Here is a 24,434-nt window from a genome sequence, read left to right on the forward strand (position 1 = left end):
GTGAGGGTCACCAGGCATGGTGGCACATGCCTGTAATCCCAGGACTTGGGAGGCCGAGACAGGAAGATCCAGGTTCGCGGCCAGCCTCAGCTACTTAGTGAGGCCCTGTTTCAAAATAAAGAATAGAGGTGTAGCTCAGAGGTGGAATGCCCCTGGGCTCCATCCCTAGTACCAACGCGCGCGCACACACACACACACACACACACACACACACACGAGCGAGGCTGAGAGGGGGTGACTCACCCACACACCAGCAGAGCCACGGTCCAGCCTGAGACTATGTTCTGGACCCCGGGTGGCCCTGCGGGGGGGACGGATGACTGGGGCAGCCTGGGAGGGCGGGTGGTGGGGACGCAGGCCGGTGCCACCCCGCCCTGATGGCCTTCCTCTTGCAGGCTCCCGGCCACGGGACTGCCTGGACGTCCTCCTGAGCGGCCAGCAGGATGACGGCGTCTACTCGGTCTTCCCCACCCACTACCCCGCCGGCTTCCAGGTCTACTGTGACATGCGCACCGACGGGGGCGGCTGGACGGTGAGTCTCGCCCTGGACGGCCCTGCCCGGGCCTCTGCCTGACCCCATCTCCGTCCACGCCCTGAGCTGGGGAGGGCGTCCGCGCCCCAGGGAGCATGGGCAGACAGGAGCTGCGTCTCCGGCGGCGTGAGCGCTCCGGGCCCTGGGCACGTGTTTCTCTGAGTTATGCTGGACAAACGGGGCTGTGTGGCGTGAGTTAAGGGCCACCCTATGCGGGCGCCAGGCTTCTTGTGTTACCTGAATGCGGTGTGTCTGCAGGAGAAAGCAAAGCAGACACCCTGACAGCTTCCTGGCTGGGGCCCTCGGGTTGCAATGCTGCAGCGCCTGGGGTCTAGCCACGGGACCATTCAAGGGATGGGGTGGGCACGGCTGCGGGTGCCCCTGAACTCCCCAGAACCGGAGTGGGGGGAACAGAGGCCCAGGTCTGAACACCCCAGGCGTCTCTAGACCAGCCTGGGAGGCTCCTTCCAGGGGGCACCTGGCGCTTGTCTGTAAAGGGCCAGGTAGGAAACGAGGCCGTGACGGGCAGGTGCTGAGGGCGCCGCCTTCCGCCCTCCCCACAAGAGGAAGAGGGAGGGCGAGGCTTCGTCCCAGCAACCAGACTCACAGGCGCAAGCTTGAACTGTGAAAATTAAATTTTGTAAAATAGTCACGTATCCTTCCTCAAATATTATTATTCAGAGGACATTTTTAAAATTCTCCTTTTGATTTTTTTAAAGCATTTAAAAAGTTCAAACCGTTCTTAGCGTGCGTGCTCTATATAAAGGCAGCAGGCCTGTGGACCCCATTCTGGAGCTAAGGATCACTGATGGTGGGTAGATGAGCCTTCTCCCCGCCACAGCCCGAGCCGGGGCTTCTGATCCTCTGGGAAGCTCAGGCTCGGGCTGCAAGTTGGCGGTTCCACCGGCCCGCAGGTGGCTTTGCGCAAGTTTTCAAAATGCAAATCCCTTCCTTTACGCATGTGGGTGCTGGGAGTACAAGAGTCCCTGTAGAAGCCAGGCATGGTGGTGCACATTTGTAATCCCAGTACTTGGGAGGCTGAGACAGGAGGATCCCGGGTTCGAGGCCAGCCTCAGCAAGTAGTGGGACTCTTAGCAACCTTGTGAGACCCTGTTACCAAAAAAAAAAAAACGAGAAAGAAAGAAAGATGGACAAATGAAAGAAAGAAAGAAAGAAAGAAAGAAAGAAAGAAAGAAAGAAAGAAAGAAAGGGCTGGGGGTGTACCTCAGAGGTAGAATGCCCTTGGTTCAATCCCCGTCACACACATACACAAACTCATTGTAGCAGAGGTAGGGGCTCTGTGCTGGCCCCTAGAGAAGGAGCATTCCTGATATTCCTTAGGGATACGTATGACTTGTGAGTGTGTGAAGGAGAGCCGGGATTCCAGGAAGAGGGAGCAGCCTGCGACAGGCCAGGGGTCTGACGGCATCCGGCACGCTGCGAGGTGTGGCACAACACCGCACCTGTGGGGTTTGGGAAGGGCGCTGGGAGCTATTGAGGGTGCTGGAGAGAGGAGAGACGGGGTAAGAACTGTGCGTCGGGGCTGGGGGAGTATTTCAAGGCAGAGAGCTTGCCTGGTACGTGTGAGGCTCTAGGTCTGATGCCCTGTGTCACAGAAAAGAAGAGAGAGAATAGTGCTTTGATTCTTGGGCAGAGCTGGGAGGGGAAGGGAGGAGGCGGGGGGCCTGGAGGTCACCTCCTCGGGCCCCATCATCCCCAGACAGACCTGGGCATGATCTTGGGCAAGTTACTGAAATCCTCCTCTTGCATTACTCAGAGGCCTTAAAGGCGAGCACCAGAAAGCGGCTGACCTGGGCAGAGAAGGCATGCACGGGGAGGGGAGGCCGGAGGGCCAGAGGACTGCTCAGCCAGGGCCAGGCCGAGGCCCGGAGGGTGGGCGAGGCTGAGCACGGCCGGCGACTCTGGGGCCATCCTCTGCCCTGCCTCTCGCTCGTGACTCTGCGCGTGCTCTGCGGGGTGTTTTTCCAGCCATGGTGGGAATCGCTTTGACAAACCAGGACGGACGGCCTGAAGGACACCTGTCCACGCTGGTGTCCCTGGGGTCGACCTAAGACTCGGTTCAGTTTACAGGCCTTTCACGTGTGATCTAGAAGCCAGTTAGTGGCTACCGTGTCCCCCACAGCGACCAGGATGGGATCCCAACCCGCTTCACTACCCACCAAGGGGCGTCCACAAGCCCGGCGTGTGGCGCACGCTTGTAATCCCCGCCCTTGGGAGGCTGAGACAGGAGGGTCGCAGGTTAGAAGCCAGCCTCAGCACCGTAGTAAGATCCTCGGCAACTTAGCAACACCCTGTTTCAAAATAAAAAATATAAAGGGCTGGAGGGCTCAGAGGCAGAATGCCCCTGGGTCCATCCCAGTACCACATAGGGGGGAAAAAAAGAACAAACAAAGAAAAGAAAGCCGGGCGTGGTGGCGCACGCTTGTAATCCCCGCACTTGGGAGGCTGAGACAGGAGGATCGCGCAGGTTCGAAGCCAGCCTCAGCTATTTAGTGAGGCTCTTAGTAACTTAGTGGGACCCTGTTTCCAAATAAAGTATAAAATAGGTCTGGGAGTATAGCCCGGAGGTAGAAAAGCCCCTGGGTTTTATCCCTAGTACCACACACAAAAAAAGAAATTCCTGAAAAATATAAGCAGTTGTCATAATAAACCATGATAATAAGATCAAATACATACATAATGCTGAGGATGGTGGTTCATGCCCTAATCCCAGAACTGGGGAGGCTGAGACATGGACGTCACAGAGTCGAGGCCAGCCTCGGCCATTTTTCAAGACGCTGTTTCAAAATAAAAAAAAAAAAAAAGGGCTAAAGGGCTGGGAGCATAGCTCAGAGGTAGAATGTCCCTGGGTTTAATCCCCAGTACCAAAAACAAACAAAAAACAAAACGAAGAGCCACAGGGAGAGGCGGAGTCGGCCGCTCCCAGGACACCTCCACCTGGCCGGGAGCCGGGCCTTGACTATTTTTGGTGTATTGATGTCCAGACTGGTAAATGTCCGAGGGACGAGTTTAACATTGGATTAAGCAAGTGGCCCGGAAGCAGAGGAGAGGGGGAGCCTCCGGGGAGCGCGTGGTGGGATGGAGGCCGAGGGCAGCGCGGGGCAGCGCTGAAAGGGGTCAGCGGCTCCCAGCAGAGGGAGGCGGGAGGCAGAGGGGGGTGAGCCGGCGGGGCAGAGCCGGCCATTAGGAGCCAGTGCGGGAGCGGACGAGAATCCCCAAAGACCCCAAAGACAGACATATCTCTAAACCTGTCATCCAGCTCCAGAGGAGAGCTTTTAAATGTGCCGGATCCGTGTCTGGGGTTAAAAGCTCTTTTGTTTTCCTAACCGCCAGAAGTCTGAGTTATGGCCTTTGCCTCTGGGAACCCCCGGGCGGGTGGAACGGCCAGAGGCCCCAGCAGGGCCCAGAAATCAGAGAGAAGGTCCGGACGGGCTTAATTAAGGACGGCCTGGTGGACCCGACGCATCACCTGGTCTCCCGGGACCTCCACCGGGCTCTGGGCCTCTGGGGGCGAGGAGGAGGCAGAGCAGCCAGCCCTGGCATGCCGACACCTGGCCGGCAGCGCTGGAGAAGTGCTTGCGTGGCCAAGACACGTTAATATCCATTTGGGCTGCTGTCAGAAGCAATCTTTCGCCAGGTACCTCTGGACATCTGTCAGGATCGCCGCCCTGCCACACGGAATCTCCCGGAAGCTCAATTGTTGTTTGCAGGGGCCCGGCCTCCGCCTGCCCGCCCTCGGACCATCCATCCTTGTTAGACTTTCCGTCCAAACCGCCGGGCCTCGAGGGCCAGCACTGGACACCGCTCCCGGGAGGACAGGGCACCTAGAGCTGTGCCCCTGGCTGGGCCCTCGAAGCACAGCCTGCTGCCTGGAGGACCTGCCAGGCCAGCAATGGGGCTCGGACTAGGGGCCACTTTACAGCTTCTATGTCACCACCCTATGGAGCCGGCTGAGGAAGACCTCACGAGGCCCTGGCCTGCAAGAGAGATGGACAGGTCAGCCAGCCTGGGTCAGGGCTGAGAGCCCTGGGCCTGAGAGACGCCTGGCCCAGAGAGCCAAGCACTGGGGGTGAGGTGGGGTTTGGGCCAGGAAGCGATGGGGGCTTGTTTGGGGACAGGGTGGCTCCGTGCTGCTGGTGTATCCGGCAAGAGGGGGTTGGGGCCAGGCGGGAAGGTGGGCGGCCAGGGTCCTGTGGGATATCAGGGGCCTGTCCAGGGCTTTCTGTCCTGAGGGCAGTGGGCTCCAGAGGCACAGGATTTCCGCAGAGAGGAGTGACCCATGGGCGAGGCCGAGGGGCGCAGCGGGGTGGGGAGCACTTTGGGAGTGTGAATTCCCAAGCCCCCGCAGTAGAAAGCAAGATCTGCCCTGGGTGGGGGGCTGCTGGGGGCAGGGAAGATGCTTCCAGGGGCCTTCCGAGTTCCTGTGGGCTGCGGCTCGGCCGAAGCCTCCTTCCCACGCTCCCCGCGGGGCCGCGCTGGGCCAGGCTGGGTGGGAGCCTCCAGGGGCATGTCAAGGCCACGCCTGCACTTGTCAAAGGAGGAGGAAGACTGGGCCAGAAAGGGCAGCCACCCGAGCCTGGGCGGGGCCCTCCTCACCCGAGGCCCTGCACCGCTGGTCCCTTCTGCGCCGTCCCCACCTCGGGGCCCAGGTCCTTACCGCCCACTCTTCTCCTCCTCTGCCCCGCCAGGGCCGGCAGCTTCGCGGAGCAGCTCAGGCCTGGCACAGAGCCACACGCCACAGGCGGGTCTGAACCACTGGCGGAGCGCGGCAGCCAGTGCCCTGCGTGGTGGGACTCAACCTCTCTAAGCCTCGCCCTTCTCTGTTGAATGGGGATCCTGCAAACCTCTGCCAGGGTGAGAGTCGGGATCCTACCCTGCCTCTGCACAGTCCAGGCCCCCAGGGGATCTGAGGTCCGTCCACCCTAGCTGCCGCGCCCTGGTCTCTGCGTGATCGCCGACCACGGCCGCCAGTGGGCCCAGTTCAGCAGGAACGTCCCTGCCCAGCCCAGTGCATCCCACCCGCGCACGCACGTGAGGCTCACGGCGTCCTGCTTGGCAGCCCGGCTCCTCCGCCAGCTCCCAGCGTGCGGGTCGCCGGTTCAGATGAGCCTCTAATTTGGCTCCGTTGCTAGCGAAACCCTCCGCGCCGCATCCGCCTTCCCTCTACCTGAGCTCTCCAGGTGGCGGGAAATCCTGCTCTCACGGGGAAAACTTCAAAGGCACCTGGCAGCTCTGGGAGAGATGAAAAGCCTTCAGGCTCCGCAGCCCCAGCCTGGGACCCCACAGGGCTGCAGCCGGGCCCGGCCCTCCTTGCCAAGAGCCCCGGGACCTGCGGGGGCACTGGCGGGCCACAGGGTCCCCAGGCAGAGCCAGCCCGCGCGCTGCTCGGGAGTGGTCCCCGGAGCCCCACCCACCACGCGCATGATGGCCGCCAGGCACAGGTGACACCTTCGCGCTCCCTTGGCCGGTGTGTGGAGAGAGCCTGCCTCCACACCGCAGGGTTGGGAGGTTTTCAGACCTTTAGCGTAGATGGGACGGTGCACGTGGAACCCGCAGCCCGGTGCCCAAGGCCGCCCAGCGCCGGATGAGCGGCAACTGGGAGCTGTGTTTGCCAGGAGCCGCCAGGCGCCGGCTGCCAGGCCGGAAAGACGGCAGCGCGCCAAGCCGGGGGTACCATTTCCAGTCGAAAACAAGAAGTGGGCCCGCATCCTTCTACACTCAGCAGCTGGTTCTGAAGGGGAGGGTGGTGCTGCCAGATAGACCTACTGTGGGCCACCAGTTAGACCTACTGTGTGTTGCTGGTTAGACCTACTGTGTGCCGCCGGTCAGACCTACTGTGTGTTGCTGGTTAGACCTACTGTGTGCCGCTGGTTAGACCTACTGTGTGTTGCCGGTTAGACCTACTGTGTGCTGACAGTTAGACCTACTGTATGCTGCTGGTTTAGCTCCCTGCATCTCCTCCACCACCCTGCAGGGGGAGGTGGGAAGGGGTCTTAGGGAGAGGAAAAGTGAGTCTGGGAGAGGCTCGGTGACTTGTCCCAGGTCCTGCAGCCCAGGGATGTGGCAGACCCTCCCCAGGAGCTGCGTGGGCTTGCAGGTCACGCCCTGCTCACTGCTCCTTAAGAACAAGAACTGGCCTCTTTCGTGGCTCCTCTGCCTTCCCTCCCAGGATCCCCAGCTCAGCAGGCTCTGGGGCAGGGGGCCTGCTGACACCTCAGCCACTCAACCAACACCTCCCCAGACCCCCACCGCGTGTCGGCAGCAGTTTCATCACAGCCTGGGGAAAAACCTAGACGCCTCTTGTCTAGGACCCTTCCGTGTCTAAGGCGTTGGGAGCCACCCCTACCCAGCCTCCTGCTGTTTGTGCCCATCCATTCCCATCCTTGGGCCTCAGCTCCTTGGACCACCAGGCAAGGCCCTGCTCCATCTGCGTCCAGCCCAGCATCTCCTCCACAAAACCCCCAGGGCCCCCCAGCCCTGCAGAGGGTCCCCAGGCCTCTGGCCCCCAGCAGGCCCCAGAGCGGCCCCAGTACTTGGGAGGCTGAGACAGGAGGATCATGGGTTCGAGGTCAGCCTCGGCAACTTAGCAAGACCCTGTTACAAAATTTTACCAAATCAAAAGGTCTGGGGGTGTAGCTCAGAGGTAGAATGTTCCTCAGCTCAAACTCCAATTCAAAATCCTCCTCGTTTTACTGAGGAAACGGAGGCACGCTGCTTGGAGGAGTGTCCCGGGTAGGGGCCGCGGTGGCTACTGACCTGTGTGTCCAGCTCCCGAAGCCAAGGGCTCCTGGGAGCCCAGCACAGTGGCCCCAAAGTAGCCACTGTTTGCTGGGGAGAGTCCAAGACTTGGGAGACCACGTGGCTGCTTGGGTAGAGTCTGGATGGACGTGGGGCCCCAGGGTGCTGGCCCAGGGTGCTGCCCAGGGCTGAGAAGCAGGCAGGCTCTGCTCACCCACACCAGGCCACGGGGCGCCCCCTCGCCTCCCCCAGCCACCATCTCCCTTTCTGCTTCTCGGCCCTGGGGACCAGACCCCACAGAGGCCGCCCGCCAACCTGGACCTCCGTCTTTCTTCTTGCCAGATGGGAGCGGGGCAGCCGTGTCGCCCCCGGGGCCTGGACCCGCGCTCGGGGGCATCTCGGCCCCGGCTGGCACACGCTGCCAGTCAGCCCACAGACGCAGCCCTTCCTTTGTCACCTCCAGCATCTCTGCAGGACCATGCGAGCCGTGGGTCCCTTGGCAGACCCCTTCCGCGGCGGCACTTCCAAGACGCAAGGAAGCCGCTGCCAAGAAATCACGCTCTGTCTGCCCGCCCACCCATGGCGCCGGCCCAAGAGGCCTCGCGAAGGCCAGCGTTTCTATCCACATCAGTCACTCGCCCGCAGGAACCCAGGAGAGGCGCCCGGGGGCCGCGCGCGGTGGCCTCACGTTACCCAGGAATGACCGGATTCCTGGCTGCCTTTGCTCACCCGCCCTTGGCACACCCGGGCCCGAATGCACGTGGCGCTCATCCTCCTGAGCCGCCGCCGGTCCTCGCTCTGTATTTAAAGCCCTCTCCCCTGGTGCCATCCGGACAGCGTCACCAAGGCCCAGCTGGTTTCCAGCAGTGCAGGGACACAGCCACAGTGTGCCGTGGGCCTCCTGCGCACCCGGCGCTCGGTGTTTGAGCCAGCGAATACGGGCTGTGAGCGGTGAAGACCGGGGCGGCCCTCGCCAGAGTGTGTCTCAAACCGCAGGTGTGAGCTCTTGGCTGAGGGAGTTTGTTTGTGGTACTAGGGATGGAACCCAGGGGCATTCTGCCTCGCAGCTACACCCCCAGCCCTTTTTACTTTGAAACAAGCTATCACTAAGTTACTGAGGCTGGCCTCTAACCTGCAATCCTCCTGCCCCCGCCTCCCAAGTATTGGGATTACAGGTGTGTGCCACCTTGAAGTCAGCTGAATGAGTTGTGGTCAATATTATGTTTTATTTATTTTTTTATTTTTGGTGGTACTGGGGTTCCTGGAAGCCCTTCTACCTCCGGGCTACACGCCCAGACCTATTTTTTGTATTTTTATTTGGAAACAGGGTTTCAAGCCAGCATGGCTGGCTTCGAACCTGCGCGATCCTCCTGTCTCCGCCTCCCAAGCGCAGGGATTACAAGCGTGCCCACCACGCCCGGCTAATAATATGTTTTAAATAAGAGAGTGTGGAATAGACGAGAACACAGCAGAAAATATTAGAGTCCACCTTTCTTAGTGAGGGTAAATATTTCAGGAAGTACCGCCTCAAATATAGACGTGTGTGTGTTTGTGTGTGTGTGTGTGTGTGTGTGTGTGTGTGTGTGTGTGAACACAAATTGCATTTTTCTAGGTCATGGTCAAAAGCCTGATGGCCACTTCCCAAAGCTATGTCCTGGCCCCCAAGGGAGGGTCGTGACCTGTTACTGTTGGTAGAGTCCCCACGGTCATCTCGACAGTGCCGGCCATTCTCCATTCTGGTGTCCTTTCCTGGGGGGGGGTTAAAACCCAGGAGGCCCAGGTGGCCCTTTGACATGTCTCACCCCATTCATCAGCCCCTGATGGAGCCCAGGGCGGGGGCATCAGGCCCATGATCGGCACCCCGTTGAGAGGACAGTGGGGGTGGGACCGGGGTTCGCGGCCATCTTGGCATGGGGGTGTGGTGAGCAGGCAGGCCCCTGGCTGGTGGCGAACGCTGGCACATGAGGGCTGGACAGGGCAGTGGGCACCAGTGTGGAGCGTGGCGGGGCAGCCTGCGTTCAGGCTGAGGCCAGGAGCTGTGGGTCAGATGTCCTCATCGCTGGGCCTGGCCTGTGGCCTGAGCTAGTGTCCCGGTTTCTGTCTGCTCTACAGGGAGGGACACAGAACCCAGCTTGGGCGGGGTCGGGACTTGGTGCTCATGTATCTGGGGGGAGGGACCCCACCGGAGCTGCTGCTGGGCTGGGCACCACGGCTCCTTCAGCATGGGCCCAGCATGGAGCCCTCCCCTCTGCCCGCTCAGAGCCAGATCAGCGCACAGGTTGCACACAGGTCGAGCCAGTTCCACCAATTACAGCATGGGAGCACAGTGTCCCCGGGTGGGCTTGAGGGCGCAGGCTGCGCCCCCTGCCCTGAGCTCTGGGTGAGACTGAGAGCTTCGGGGAGCTCTGCTCTCAGTCTGGAAGCCAGCCCCCCTGCACCCTAACGTCTGAGCCTTTCGAGAGGGCCACGGCTGGGCACCTGTGTGAAGCCCATCCCCGCCGCAGCCCAGGCCGCCAGGGAGCGGCATTTCCCCTCTGGCCTTGCTTCCCTGAGCTCCCTCCTCCAGGGCCCCCATCTGGTTTGGACTTGGTGCCAGCCTGGCCTCCCCGCTCTATTTCACAATTGCCGCACCCGGAGAGGCAGGAGAGACCGTGGTGCTGACACCTCTCAAGTCTTCCGGACTTGGGGTGAGGCTCAGGGAGGAGGAGGGATGGAGCCAGCCCACACAGCCGACAGACAGGCGGATCCAGGACCCTGCTCTTCCTCCAGGGCTGCCCGGGATACTTCCAGGAGCGGAACCCCATGGGGCACGCCCTCTCCCCCCACACTCAGATCTGTGCCGCTTCCGGCCTGGATGGGATGGTCCCCTGAATGCCCGCCTTCACCGTGTTCTTCCTAGAGGTCCCCGAGTACAGGGTCTTGACCTTGGGCCCCCTGACTCAGTCTCCCTAGCTGGCACTTGGCATAGAGAGGCTCAGTAGTACGTTTGCAGGGATGGACACGCTCATGGCCGCCCCCTCCCCGAGAAGACACGTACGGCTGCGGTCTGGAGGGGGCAGTGAGGGAGGGAGGGGGGAAGCCCTGACTCCACGCTGTTCATGCAGCAGGTGCTCCACGGGCACCGGCCAGCTAGGGCCTGAGCTGGCAGCCTCTGAGGAAGGTCCTGCTATGACCTTCCGTTGCCAGATGGGGAAACTGAGGCTTGGAGAGGTGGGAACGCGGCCAGGAGGTTGGTGCAGGAGCCGAGGCTCTGGAACCCAGATCTGCCACCCCGAGGCCCCCTGGCTGGCGGTGTTGGGGTGCACCTTTAATACGGGCTGGGCCTCCCCCGGGGCTCCCAGCCCTGCCGCCCCCCACCCCCGCTCTCCATCTCGGGCAGAAGCAGGCTCAGCTTGCCTGCTGCCAGGATTAGGCCTTTCAAAAGGCACGTGCTCAGGGTCCCAATCTGCAGCCGTCAATACCGCTCCTCCGCCACTTCTCAGATCTTCCTGAGCCCTATCGAATTTCCTTCGCCCCAACCCATCCCTCCGGAGGACTTTGAAATTTCAAGGCTGGACCAGGTTCGAGGTACTGGAGCAAGAAAAAAGAGGTGTCATCTCTCCCCCCAGCTCTGACGTCAGGGCTGCCCAACCGCCCGTGGCTGACGCGTCCCCGTGGACGCAGCGCATCCGGCGAGCCCTCTCCGAGCAGATGCCACCGGTCAGCCCGGGCAGCGTGCAGTTCCGAGCCACTGAAATCGGGCTGCTTAGTAATGAAACGGGCAGCGTGCGGGTGCCGCAGCCAAATCTCTAGCACATCAGACGCCGCGCCGCCGTCACAGATGGAGGCAGGTGGGCGGCGAGGGGGAGCCGCCTCTGCCAATGAGCAGGAAAGGCTTGTTAAACAGAGAGGCGGAGGGGGCCAGGGAACCGGATTGTCAGCAATCTTGTAAATACTCCAGGCAGCTCTGCCCGGGCCAGCGCGCTCCTTATTTCAAAGCAATTTAGCCGATGGGATTCCAGACTCCCAAATCAAGAATGTTATTAAAATGAACAACAGAGACGGCTCATGGCTTGTTGGTACCCGAGTCACACCCAGCCCGGCTATGGACTCCTGGTCCTCCTTTGAGAAACAGCTTGGGCTCAGGGTTCCCAAGCCCCCCTGATGATCACCCAAGCTTTTGTTCTTTGGGGAGAGGAGCTGAGAGATGAGGTTCAGGAGGTCGGCAAATGGGGGCTGTTATTTCATTTTATTTTATTTTATCTGGTGGTACTGGGGTTCCTGGAAACCCTTCTACCTCCGGCCTACACTCCCAGGCCTATTTTTATACTTTTTTATTTGGAAACAGGGTCTCTTACACCAGCGCGGCTGGCTTTGAACCTGCGCGATCCTCCTGTCTTCGCCTCCCAAGCACGGGGATTACAAGCATGCGCCACCACGCCCAGCAATGGGGGCTGTTAAAAAACTACAGAGTGAAGCCGGGCATGGTGGCACATGCTTGGAATCCCAGCATCCGGGAGACTGAGACCAGAGGATCGAGGTTCGCAGCCAGCCTCAGCTAGTGAGGCCCTTTGCAACTCAGTGAGACTGTTTCAAAATAAAGAATAAAATATAGGGCTGAGGGTGTAGCTCAGAAGTAGAATGCCCCTGGGTTCCATCCCCAGACCTGGAAAAAAAAAAAAAAAAAAACACCTCTGGAGTAGGTTTTTGTTCTTTTCATTTTGATCTGGGAAAAGATATCAGGGCTCTTACCCATCCCCCATCTTGGGGAAACTGGGGCCCAGGGCAAGAAAGGGTCCCGTGTCCCGCAGCGAGGCGGCAGCGGAGGGCCTGGAAGCTGGGCTTCCTTCAGGCCACGGCGAGCCCTTGCAGGGTCATGTTAGAGACCTGTGGCCGGTCAGCTAGTCCCGCATCTGGCCACCCTGAGGCTCCGGGCGCCCACTGTATTCCAGGCCTGGGGCGGGGCTGCCGGCCCAGCTGTCAGGGCGTCTCTGGGGCAGGGTGGGCGCGTGCAGCTGGGGCCCTGGGAAGGCTGAGCCAAGTCTCCCTCCTCTTCCCCCGCAGGTGTTCCAGCGCCGGGAGGACGGCTCGGTGAACTTCTTCCGGGGCTGGGAGGCATACCGAGAGGGCTTCGGCATGCTCACGGGGGAGCACTGGCTAGGTGAGCCCCCGACTGCCTGCTCTGTCCTGGGCCTTTTCCCTGCAGTGCCAGGCTCCGCCAGGGCCCAGCATCGGGGCCCCTAGCCTCGGCATTAAATGGTAGATACCACGGAGACCACGTCCTGTGGAGGGTGCCCTGGGACAGGTCCTGGGTCGCTCCATTCGTGGCAGGTTCGAGGCACCATCTCAGGTACCAGGAGGGGCCGAGGATGCCAGCATGGCCTGGCCTTGGGGTCGTGCTGGGGACGCCAGGCCATCAGCCCCGAGAGAGGCCAGCGGCACTCGGGGAGCTGTGCGCTCACGCCACGTCACAGCTGGGACCCGGTGTGTGCCTGGCCCAGGACGGGCTCGGGGAGGTCCTGTTGTCACTGTTATTATTACCGAGTATGTATTTACCGTTAAATTTACTCAGTACTTCTTTTTTTTTTTTTTTTTTTTTTTTTTTGGTGGTACTGGGGTTCCCGGAGGCCCTTCTACCTCCGGGCTACACTCCCAGACCTATTTTTACATTTTTATTTGGAAACAGGGTCTCCTAAGCCAGCGCGCGCGGCTGGCTTCGAACCTGCGCTATCCTCCTGTCTCTGCTTCCCAAGCGTGGGAATGACAAGTGTGCCCACCACGCCCGGCCATTACTCAATACTTCTGACTTTCTGAATTACCTTATTTAATTTCATTCTAACCAATAGCATCTTCTGAAGTCGTAAGTTTGAGATCCTATGTGTACATAGTCACTGGGGTAGCTGTGGCTTGTGGTGAGGGGGTATTTGTTATTTATTTATTTATTATTTTGCATTACTGGGAACTGAGTCCAGGGCATTCTACCTCTGAGCTACACCCAGCCCTATTTTTAATTCTTTATTTTGAAACAGGGTCTCATGACGTTTCATAAGACCTCACTAAGTAGCTGAGGCTGGTCGCGAACCTGCGATTCTCCTGTCTGAGCCTCCTGAGTACCGGGGTTACAAGTGTGTGCGGCCACGCCTGGCCAAAATTGCCGTTTCTGTGTGCATGGCTCGGATGATTTTAGCCCCTTTGCCGGGCTATGTAACCATCACCATTAGTTCCAGAATATTTCCTTCTCCTCCCGAAGAAGACCTGCCCCCACGAGCCATCACTCCCATTGTATTTTTATATTAAATCCGCCAGGTGCGCACCTGTAGTCCTGCTGATTGGGAGGCTCGGACAGGTTCGAGTCAAACACATGCAACTTAGACCCTGCTAGAAAATAAAATAGGGCTGGGGATGTAGCTCAGAGGTCAAACACCCCTGGGTCAATCCCCAGTACACCACCACCAACAACAGATGTCACTGAGGCACCTCCGGGTGTCCGGGGCACCCACTGCTAGTCCTCAGGAGGCTTAGCTTGGGGTGTGGCCGCTTAGTTTTGGGGTGTGGCTACCCCAGGGAGCTGGACTCAAGGGAAGAGGACGTGGGGGTGATCCGTGAGCGGGTATGGCAGAGCGCCCCTCCTGAGGGGCTGGGGGTGCCAAGTGGGGGTCAGGAGGGCCTCTGGCATAAGTATTCTGGGTAGAACCTCTAGAGGGTACTGGGCGGCCCCAGCAGCAGGGCAGAGGCCGAGAGGTGCCCGCTCCCCTGCCTTGGTGCCCGCTCCCCTGCCTTGGTGCCCGCCTCCCCCTCCCTGCCTGGGCCTAGATGGGCCCTGCCCCCGGAGGGCTGGCACACTTCCTGAGGGCACAGCGGGCCCTCCCCCAGAGAGACGAGGGAGCGAGGGAGCGGAGGCCCGGGGAGGAGAGGTGTGTGTTGGGGGGACAGCAGGCTTCAACCTGTTCCTCAGCCCGCCCTACCCAGGTGGGCGTGTGGAGGGAAGGAGGCGCGGCCAGGGGGACCCCCCATCGCCGCCCGCCCCTGGCGCAGCTTGGCTCCTGGAAGCTCACAGCATCTTAATGGAAATCTAAACGCAGCCGCGGAAGGTGCAGGAGGGAGCGTTTAAGCGGGGCCTTGATTAGCTCTGCAGCCGCTGAGCTCTGACAGGAATGCCAACGCCAGCCAGCGCCCTGCAGCCTCCCTGCACACTCCCGCCTCTTCTCCACACTCCCGGGTCACCTCGCCGAGTCTTTTGTCTTTTCCTATTGAGTTATGGGAGCTCTTTATATATTAAGGTTATTGATCCTTTGTCCGATACACATGATACATATTTACTCCTAGCCATTGATCTTCCCGTTTTTGGTTTTGGTTTTTATTTCCTAGAAAGCTTTAAATTTTTATACTGTCAATTCTACCAGTCTTCTTCTTTTTCATCTCTTCTGGGTTTTAAGCCCTGATCTCCCCTCCCCCCATTTTATAACTGTCTCGGATATTTTTTTTTCTTGTGCGTTTTGTTGTGTTAGGTTTTAGGCTCGGACCTTTAATCCACCTGGAAGTTCACCGGGGTGATGAGGCTTGGGGGTCCAGGAGGGGGTCCTCTCTGTCTCCTCCCTGACTCTGACTTGAACGCTGAGGGGCGATGGGGCTGTATTGGGGTTCTCCATCCAGGGCCCCGGGGGTAGGGGAGGAGCAGCTCGCTGAGGGCAGCAATTTGGAAGATCAATAAGGGCCAAGGAGGCACCCAGAGAGGGCCCGAGGAGGGGAGCAGGTGGTATCTGCTGGAGGGAGGGGTGGAGAGGAGCCCTGGGCAGCTGAGGGCGCGCCAGGGGCTGAGCCAGCCTCCCCCAAAGCTGTGGTGTGCTTGCCGCCGGGGCTCTTGGGAGCAGGGCCCTGGATCGGTGGGAAAGGGAATCTCCCTGTATCCCTGCGGGCTGGTCCCCCTCTTACCTGCTCCGGTCCCATGATTTGCTTTGGGTTAGGTCTGAATGACAGCACAGAGCCTGGGCCCTCCTGCCTGGGCTCAAATCCCAGCTCTGCCCCCTCCTGGTTACATAACGGGCTGGGCCTCGCTCTCCTCATCCCTGCAGCGGGGATGCTAACACCTGCCTCCCTGGGTCCTCCAACACGGCAAGCACCCGAGAAGGTAAAGAGCTTGGTGGGGCCGGGCTGGTGGGCACGCTCGTCATCCCAGTACTCGGGAGGCTGAGACCGGAGGATCGCGGTTCGCGCACAGCCTCAGCTACTTAGTGAGGCCCTCTGCAACTCAGTGAGACCCTGTTTCAAAATAAAGAATAAAAAATAGGGCAGGGGTTATAGCTCGGAGGTAGAATGCCTCTGGGTTCAGCCCCCAGACCCGCAAAAAAGAAAAAAAAGGAAAAGAAAGGAGCTTGGTAGAGATTCTTTAATTAATCCAGATCCATTCTCACGCCATCGGCCCCACTGACAGTGTGAGGCTCTCCCCAGCGCCTGGTGTCACTGTGACCTCTGCCTGGGGAGGGGGCTGCTCCCCAGGTATGCCGGCACAGAGAGGGAGAGCACCTTCTCCCGAGACTCCAGCTGCCGGAGGAGCGGCGAGCTCAGAGCCTGGTGCCGCAGGTCCCTGGTGAGGAGCAGGTCGGAGCCTTGGCCCGCCTGCCCTGGTGGCTGGCTCTCAGGCGGGCCGCAGTGGGGGGCGGGCTCCGCAGAGGCTGAGGACGTGGCACTCGCTGCTGCTAACTTGTAAGGCGGTTAATTAAATGCCGTCTTCATCTTGAGCTAGCCACACCGGCGGGGGCAGTTCCTCGAGCCAGCGGGGCACAGGATGGACGGAGGAGAGCGGGCGGGGCGGAGCCAGGCCTCGGGACCTTGGGGAGTGCAGGCGGGCACCGCCTCTGCCTCCCATCCGCTGCACCACTGTGTATTGAGCACCTACAATGCTGGGAAGGGCAGGGGCAGGGACACTGCCGTCTTGGGGCCCCAGCCCCATGGGCTTCCCCACGGGATGACAGACGGGACCACAGAGACCCAGATTGCAGCCACCGACAGGGGAGCGGCGGGGGTTGGCAGAGGAGCCCAGCGACCCTGACAGGAGGGAGCCCGGTGAGGAGTAGGGACAGGTGTCCTGGCAGGGAGAACGGCGTGTGCAAAGGCTCAGAGGCCAGGATCTGGGAAGTGCAAGTGCCAGGATCCCGCCTGGGTACGAGGAAGGATGTGGGTGCCATCACCCCGGGCTCCTCCTGAGCCCTGCCTGCTCTCCACCAGCCGCCAGCTCACAGCTGCCTTCTCGGAAAGCTCAGCCCAGCTAACGTGAACAGAGAAAACCAAACAAAGATCCGTCAGCGCCCAGCTCCCTCCAAACACAGGCCTGCCGGGAGAAGGACATAGTCTAAAGTAGAGAGCGCGTGCTTGGCGGTGGCTGTCTTTCCTGTCACCAAATCTACAAGCTCCTCCGTTCTCTCCGGGGGCAGCGCCCTAAGCCCCCACTCCGCCCACCTTCTTTCCCCGCTTCAGGGCTCAAGAGGCTCCACGCGCTGACCACACAGGCTGCCTATGAGCTCCACGTGGACCTGGAGGACTTTGACAACGGCACCGCCTACGCCCGCTACGGGAGCTTCGGCGTGGGCTTGTTCTCCGTGGACCCCGAGGAAGACGGGTACCCGCTCACCGTGGCCGACTACTCGGGCACCGCAGGTGAGCTCCAGGCTGCGGGTGCTATTGGCAGGCTGCTGTGGGGAGGGTCCCGTGAAGGCCACCTGCCCCCATCTCCAAGCCCCACAGCCCCGCAACTGCAGCGCAAAGATAACAGCACCTGTTTCGCAGACCAGCCGGAACCAGGTGCCAGCAGCTTTCTGGGGCTTGGGCTGCTGGGCTGTGCAGGCGTTGTGGCTGAGCCCCTCTGGGCTGGGGCAGGGACGTGAAGATCTAGGGTGAATGCCAAAGAGCCCAGAAGCAGCCGGGCGTGGTGGGCACGCTTGTGATCCCAGCATTTGGGAGGCTGAGACAGGAGGATCACGGTTTGCAGACAGCCTCAGCCACTACTTACTGAGGCCCTTTGCAACTCAGTGAGACCCTATTTAAAAAAAAAAAAAAAAGAAGTCTGGGGTTATAGCTCGGAGGTAGAATGCCCCTGGGTTCCATTCCCAGTACTGCAAAAATAAATAAATAAAGACCAAAAACAAAAAACCGGGCTGGGGGTGCAGCTCGGAGGTAGAATGCCCCTGGGTTCCACTCCCAGTACCGCAAATAAAATAAAATAAAAAGACAAAAAAAAAATAGGGCTGGTAGCTCAGAGGTAGAATGCCACTGGGTTCCACCCTCGGTACAGCACAAAAGGGAAAAAAAAGTGCCCAGCTGTGAGCTGCAGTTTGCACCTCTCCGTGGTGCCTATCCGTGCGCCTCGGCACCGAGCCTGTCTACACCTCCTCCGCAGGGGACTCCCTCCTGAAACACAGCGGCATGAGGTTCACCACCAAGGACCACGATGGCGACCACTCAGAGAACAACTGCGCCGCCTTCTACCGCGGGGCCTGGTGGTACCGCAACTGCCACACGTCCAACCTCAACGGGCAGTACCTGCGCGGCGCGCACGCCTCCTACGCCGACGGTGTGGAGTGGTCCTCCTGGACCGGCTGGCAGTACTCACTCAAGTTCTCCGAGATGAAGATCCGGCCGGTCCGGGAGGACCGCTAGCCTGGCCGCTGGCCGCCCACCCATGTCCTCTGGCCGCCCCCGCCCCAACCCCACCTGCTGCTGCCAGAACATTCTCCGCCCACCTGTGCATGGACGGCCCGCTCGCCCACGGGCCAGGAGGGCACTAAGTCCCCTGGGCCAGGACAGCCCCCCTCAGACTGTCCCCACCCCACCCACCTGCCCACAGGCAGCCGGCATCCTCTCTCGCCTCTGCTGATGGGGTTTGTGATCTCCATGGCCCAAATCCCACCCGCCTGGCCGTGAGGTCCACCGCAGCCCCCAGCCTCTGCCCAGATACCTGGGATGGTGGACGGCTCTGAGGTCGGGCCGAGGCCCTCTGCTCTCCTAGCACCGTCCTGGCCCCGCTCCCTGGGTACCTGGACATCCCACTTTCCCCCGAAGCTGGGGATGGCTGTGCTCTGGGCAGCTGAGCACCACACCCCGCCAGGCTGGGGCACGGCCGCCTGCGGGGACCAGGCGTAAAGCCACCATCCTGTGCCCTGGCAGGCTTCTGTCCCCTGGGCTCTGTGCCCACCTCTCTGTCCTCTTCAGATGAGAAAGGTCTAGCCGCCTCCTGCCCGCCTCCTGCCTTCCTCCCAACAGAAGACTGTTGTAGCTGGAGAGGTCGCCCCCTGCTGGCGGCCGTGGGCACTTGCCCCTTGGTGGAGGGAGGGTGTCGCTGGGCCCCTGAGGTGACCACAGACCCCTCCTGGACTTCTCCTCAACTGGCCCCGTTCCACGCAACGCTACTGCCCCCTCCCAGCGAGCCCCAGGACCCCGGGTCACCACAGCAGCCTGTCTATCCACATGGACCGGGGCACCCAGGGCCAGGATGAGACCACGCTGGCCGCTTAGCACTCAGCTGGAAGCAGAGGTGTCTCAGTGCCACTCCAGCCCTGTGTTGCCAGGGTTGTGACAGGAACGTTTTTGGTGCTGTGGGGAGGGTAATAAGGTAGTTACACAAGGTGGGAAAGGAAGCGCCCTCAGGCCCCTCTCCTCTAAGAACCCAGAGAGCTGTGTGCCCCTCACTGCAGGTGCCAGGTGGACCCGTGTGCTTGTCCAGGGAGCCTCCACAGCCCGACTGGAGCTGTGTGCCGGCCACACCAGCGCTGCACAGAGGCAGGGCACTTTCTGATGAGCCATCCAGAGCGCCGGGGCTGTGATGTCAATGGACTCGCAGATGTGTATGCGCGGTGGAGGCTGGGCCCACATGCTGGGCCTGGGTATAGAGGGGACCTGCTGGATCTCAGCCCCCTGGGGGATGCAGTGGGGCCATCAGGAGCCTGTGGTCCAGCCCCAGGTGGCATGCCCCGTGACCGGCCACAGGGCTGGCCCCCCGAGGGCACATGGCCCCAGGCACTGGCTGGGTAGGAGAGCCCAGGCCAGCAACCCATCTCTGTGTCCCCTGAGGGCATGCATCCTTCACAGGCTGGCGGAGCAGACTCCCTGGAACACCTGCTCTGGGCTCCAGACTCTAGCCCTAGCTTGAGGAGTCCACTGTCTGATGGCTGTCATGTGAGATGGGGGAGACCACAGGAAGCAGAGGATGCTAGGACACCCCGGGGGGCCCAATGGACCCACCAAGACCCCAGGGATGAGTGGCCAGGCCAAGGGACTGGGGTGTATAAAGAACCAGGACCCCTGGGTACTGGACCCAAGCCTCCCCCCTGGGCTCAGTGTGGCGGTGGGGCGCCCTTGGCCCCTGTCCCACGGTGCCACTTGCCCACGCCCCCGTTCCTTCCTCTCTTGGAGAGGAAAACGTGAGTAGGGGTGGGTGGTCTCTGCACCTCTCCACTGAGCCCTTGGGCCACACACCTCGGCTGTCTCCTATCCTGAGCTGCTGGAACTTTCCACAGCACCAGCCAACTCTGTGGACTCAGCCAGAGGCCTCATCCCGACTCCTCAAACCGTGAGCTCATCTCTTGGGACTTGGGTGGCCAAGCTGGCCGCCTGCGCTGCCGGGTGTAGAGGGTGGTGGGAACCCTGGGTTCTACCCGAGGGCCTCAGCTGTCATCCAGGGGCTGCGGCTATGAGCATATCTCCAAGAGGCGCGTGGACATGGGTTCCCAGTGCTTGTCCCCAGGGCTTCCCGCGCCCTTACCTTGGCCGCCGCCGCCCTCGTCCATGGGGCCTCTGAGGCCTTGGCTGGGGAGGGAGGCGAGGGCTTGGCAGCGAGGCTCGAGGCAGAGATTTGCAGGATCATGGAGCCAGCCAGCGATGTCAACAAGGACAGCCATCCCAGCCAGGGGAGAGGGACGTGAGCTGGACCCACCGCCGCAGGTCCCGGTCTGGCAGTCTGAGGAGCCCTGTGCCCACAGGGACGCGCAGAACCCTGCAGGAGACAGGACACTAATCTCTGGGCCCAATGACCAGGGCCCAGGCCCTCGCTGTCTGCATCTGCTCGCAGAGACGTTGGCCCACGCTCTGAGCAGCCCCGGCAGCTGCAGGACTCAAGCCCTGGGGGCTGCGGTCCAGCCTCTGGGGTGTGGGGGTCTGAGCTGTGCTGGCCACCTAGCCAAGAGGCGCTGGCAGGTGCGCCTGGCAGGCCTCAGGAGGCGGCTGGCGCATGGTGGCCCCGGGGCTGGGGAGGGAAGGCCGTACTGGCCCACAGCAGAGGCGCTGACTGTCATTAGTGGGGCCGTCTGCCCTTGGTGTTGCCTCCCTGTCTCCAATAAAGTCTCGTGGTGACCCGGCTCCGGCCTCTGCCTCCCTGTGCTTGACGCCCGGGTCACAGCACAGCGTGGATCAGACTCCCGGGCCCACCAAGACTGCCATGGCTCCTTGCCCTGCATGTCCCCGCCGCTGGGGAGCGGGCCCGGCCCTGCCATAGGCCAGCGCTCCACCCGGCCCCGCCCCGGCCCTGGACGGCCGCTCAGGATCCCTCCGCAGAGTGGCTCTGTGGAGACGGGCGGTCCTGGGCCAGGCTGGCAGCGGAGGGGGCAACGGCCGGTGGCTGGGGCCTCCTGATGCACTAGCTGAGGTGGTCGGGCTCTCCTCCCGGGCTGGGCTTTGGGGGTCCTGGACTTGCTCCGGCCATGCATCCCGCCAGCGGCCACAGGGTGACCGACCGTCCCGCGGCCTCTCCGGGGCAGGGTCTAGAGATCTGAGAGTCAGACTGTAAGGAACTAGCACTCTGTAGCAGTCCTTTGTCCATGAAACCAATTTTAGGCTAAAACCATGCCCTGCGTTTATTTAATAAAATCCAGCATTTACCCGGTGCCCAGCTTGGAAGCAGGCAGAGGGGCTCCATCCCCACCCTGCGCAGATGATCCTCCGCGTCCAGGTTCACAGAGCGACTCCTCCTCCATGGTGCAGCAGGCATGGAGTCCTGCCGCGGGGGCAGCTCATGTTGGGCCAAGGGTCAGCGCGCGGCTGGCCTCCACACTGGGGCGAATGGTCTCGACTTGGGGGCCCGTCGCCATGGCCTATGAGGCGTGGGTGGGCGTGGCTGCTCTCGGGGTGCAGCATCCGTGGCCCCAGCTGGATAGCCAGGGGTGATAGAAACCGGTCCTGATGTGCATTAGACCCAGCCTGGCGGTGGTCTAAGGGACAGGCCAGCTGGTACTGGACCGTGGGCTCCAGAGGGATGCGCCTGGCCATGAGGTGCCACCTGGCTGTGTGTGGGTCTTAGAGCCGGACCCCACCCCGCCCGGCTCGGCCCTGCCGGGTTCCAGAGCAGGCGAGGTGTTAGCCAGGGCTCCTCGCCGTCCTGCACCGCGGGCAGCGCGTCGCCGGCTCTGGAAGTGTCTGCGACTTGCAGGAGCAGCTGGCCAGTGACTGTGGCCGGGGCGGGCGCCCACCCCTCCACCTCCTCTCCTGTCCCACAAGACATGGCCGCAGGACAGCAGAGGGCGGGCGCCGATGCTTCCGCCTGGGGCACGAGGGCTCTGCCCACGAGCGGCTGCTAACGATGCCGCGGCTCTCCTCCAAAGGCCACGTCCTGTTTGTATCGAGGGTCTTCATTGTGTGGATGGCGCTGCCCCCTCCTTCGCCACAGCCTTCCCAAAGGAATCCCAGGGTCAGGAATGCGCCACAATCAGACAGCTCGGAGACCAGGACACCCAGGGCCCCTATAAAGCAGGGAGAAAGCAGGAGCCACACCTCCTGGACAAGGACCTCGAGGAGCGCCGCCCAGTCCAGTGCCCGGGCCAGGATCCACCTGCCCCGCGGGAGGAGGCCGGCAGCACGGTGAGCACAGCCCTGTCCCCAGCAGGAGTGCGGGCAGTAGCGAGTGCACGGAACCAGGGCATGGGGAGGCCTAGACGGGGGACGCACCTTGTCTTGCCAAAAGCTGCTCCGCCAGGCCAGGCCCCTCCACCCTGCCTGGACGCTGGGACCCAACCCTGCCTCTGCCTTGCCTTGGGACCCCGTGGTCAGTAGTGAATGTCCCAGCGCCTACCAGGTTCTTGCGTGTGTGTGTGTGTGTGTGTGTGTGTGTGTGTGTTTCCGGGGATGAACAACCCAGGGGACATTCTACCTCTGAGCTACACCCTAGCCCTATTTTTTTCCCCCTTTAATTTTGAAACAGGGTCTCACTAAGTTGCGGAGGGCCTAAGTAGCTGAGGCTGGCTGGGAACCTGCAATCCTCCCGTCTCAGACTCCCAAGTTCTGGGATTACAGGCGTGCACCACCACGCCTGGCTTCTGCCAGGTCCAAAGGAGGAGATGGCCACTTTCTACCCCAAAGATGCGTCCTTTCTAGATGCCTGGAGGACGCCCCAGGTCTATTCATCTGCCAGGACAGAGTATTCCCCAGTCCACAGTTTCTGTCAGGAGGCGAGGGGTGCTTGTCCCCCGCAGAACGCTGCCTCGCGAGGAGCCCCCTCTGCCTGGCCCTAGTGCGCGGGCTTCCCTGGCAGCAGGCCAGATTTGGCACCGGCCCCAGGGGACCAGGGAAGCTTAGGAGAGCTGGATCTGGGCAGAGAGCAGGGTTGCTTTTATTACTTTTTGAAGCTTGCTGGCTGAGCTTACTTCTTTGAAATGTTTTCAAGGGAGCTGTTTCTGGAAAGAGCTCTGGGGAGTTTCTGGAAAGAGCTCGTCTTCTCTGGAGCCGGTACTATCCCAGCTCAGAGACTCCTCAGAGGACGAGCCAGACTGGCCGGTCCATGGCCATTACCAAAAAGACCTTTGCGACAGAAGAGAATTACTGCTAAGGCGGGGCCTTCTGGGGCCTTCTATTTCTGTTCTACAGCCCCCAGGGATTGTTGTGTGTGATGCGGTGCCGAGTCTAGGGCACACACAGGAGTCAAGCACAGTTAGGTCTGGCCTTGAACCCCACTCTGGTCTTTATTTTTGTTAGTGCTAAGGATTGAACCCAGGGGCATTTTACCTCCCAGCCACAACCCTAACCCCCTCCTATTCTTGCCGTACTGGGGATGGAACCCAGGGGCATTCTACCTCTGAGCTCCACCCCACCAGCCTGATTTTGTATTCTTTATTTTGAAACAGGGTCTCAATAAGTCATGGAGAGCCTCACTAAGTAGCAGAGGCTGTCCATGAACCACGAACCCCTGTCTCAGGCTCCCAAGTACTGGGATCACAAGCGTGCACCACCACGCCTGGCTCCCAACCCCCATTTAAAAGATTTATTTTTTTTTTTAAACAGGGTCTCACTAAGTTGCTGAGGGCCTCGTTACATTGCTTTGACTGGCCTTGAACCTGTGATTCTCCTGGATCCTCCTGTCTCAGCCTCCCAACTGCTGGGATTCTAGGCGTGGGCCACCTGCTGGCTCCAGCCCCATAGGCTTTGAGCTGATGAAGTGGGTGAGATCTCCTCCTATGGGATGACACGCCTCGCTAGGGGCTGGGTGCGCAGGACAGCCTGTCCCATGAAGCAGCCACTAGAAGCAGGAGTCCAGAGCTTTGGCTCCCAGCTAGGTAGGCTGGGCACAGTTGCTCAACCTTTCTGGCCTTTTCTTGCCTGAGTGGGAATAACAGTGGCTACAGATGAGGGGTAGGGAGAAGGCGCAGTGGCGCGTGGGCCTGGCTCTCCCTGTGCTGGGCGGGACTGGCTCGCTCCCCAGCAGGTGTCCCCGTTAAGCCAGGGCCACCAAATCCACCTCCTGCTTCCAGGAGCACCTTGGCTCCATGTAAAGAAGACGGCAGCAGAGTGTGCCAGCTAGCCAGCTCGGCTGCACCCCTCATTATCAAGTTGCGATCAGACAGAGCGATGTTTCTCACCTCCTACCCCATGGCTCTGAGATGATAGGGCCCAGGAGTCAATAATTATAGTAAAAAGAAAAATGAATCCAAATCCGCACGGCCCTCCGGGACCGCCTGGGCACTGCTCTGAGCCACCAGCAGCCGCGGTATTCCAGTGCTGAGCTGCCAAGGCGGCTGGATGTAGGGGCTGCAAGAGAGAACCCACCTAATTGGCACAGCCGGCTCCCACGCCTGCTAAGACAATAAAGGCCTGGTCCTGCAGCTACTCGGCATCAGGGCTTAGCCAGGCCACCTGGCTGGGCAATGGCTGTATGCACAGCTCCTAACCCCTTTCTTTTTCCTCTGGTCAG

General features: G+C 60.9%; 1 protein-coding gene across 1 annotated transcript in view; it reads left to right on the forward strand.

Annotated features, from left to right (window-relative positions):
- Nucleotides 1–17,923, forward strand: part of FIBCD1 (fibrinogen C domain containing 1) — a gene marked incomplete at both ends in the record, with an annotated part of 30,223 nt that extends 12,300 nt beyond the window's left edge. Inside the window, 4 exons of the mRNA XM_080709502.1 lie at nucleotides 396–532; nucleotides 12,335–12,431; nucleotides 16,745–16,924; nucleotides 17,664–17,923. Of these exons, the coding sequence (XP_080565628.1) occupies nucleotides 396–532; nucleotides 12,335–12,431; nucleotides 16,745–16,924; nucleotides 17,664–17,923 (674 nt within the window). The remainder of the gene's footprint in view (nucleotides 1–395; nucleotides 533–12,334; nucleotides 12,432–16,744; nucleotides 16,925–17,663) is intronic.
- Nucleotides 17,924–24,434: the final 6,511 nt, after the last annotated feature.

This window comes from Muscardinus avellanarius (assembly GCF_963383645.1).
Source record: "Muscardinus avellanarius genome assembly, chromosome: 13".
Lineage (NCBI taxonomy): Eukaryota > Metazoa > Chordata > Mammalia > Rodentia > Gliridae > Muscardinus > Muscardinus avellanarius.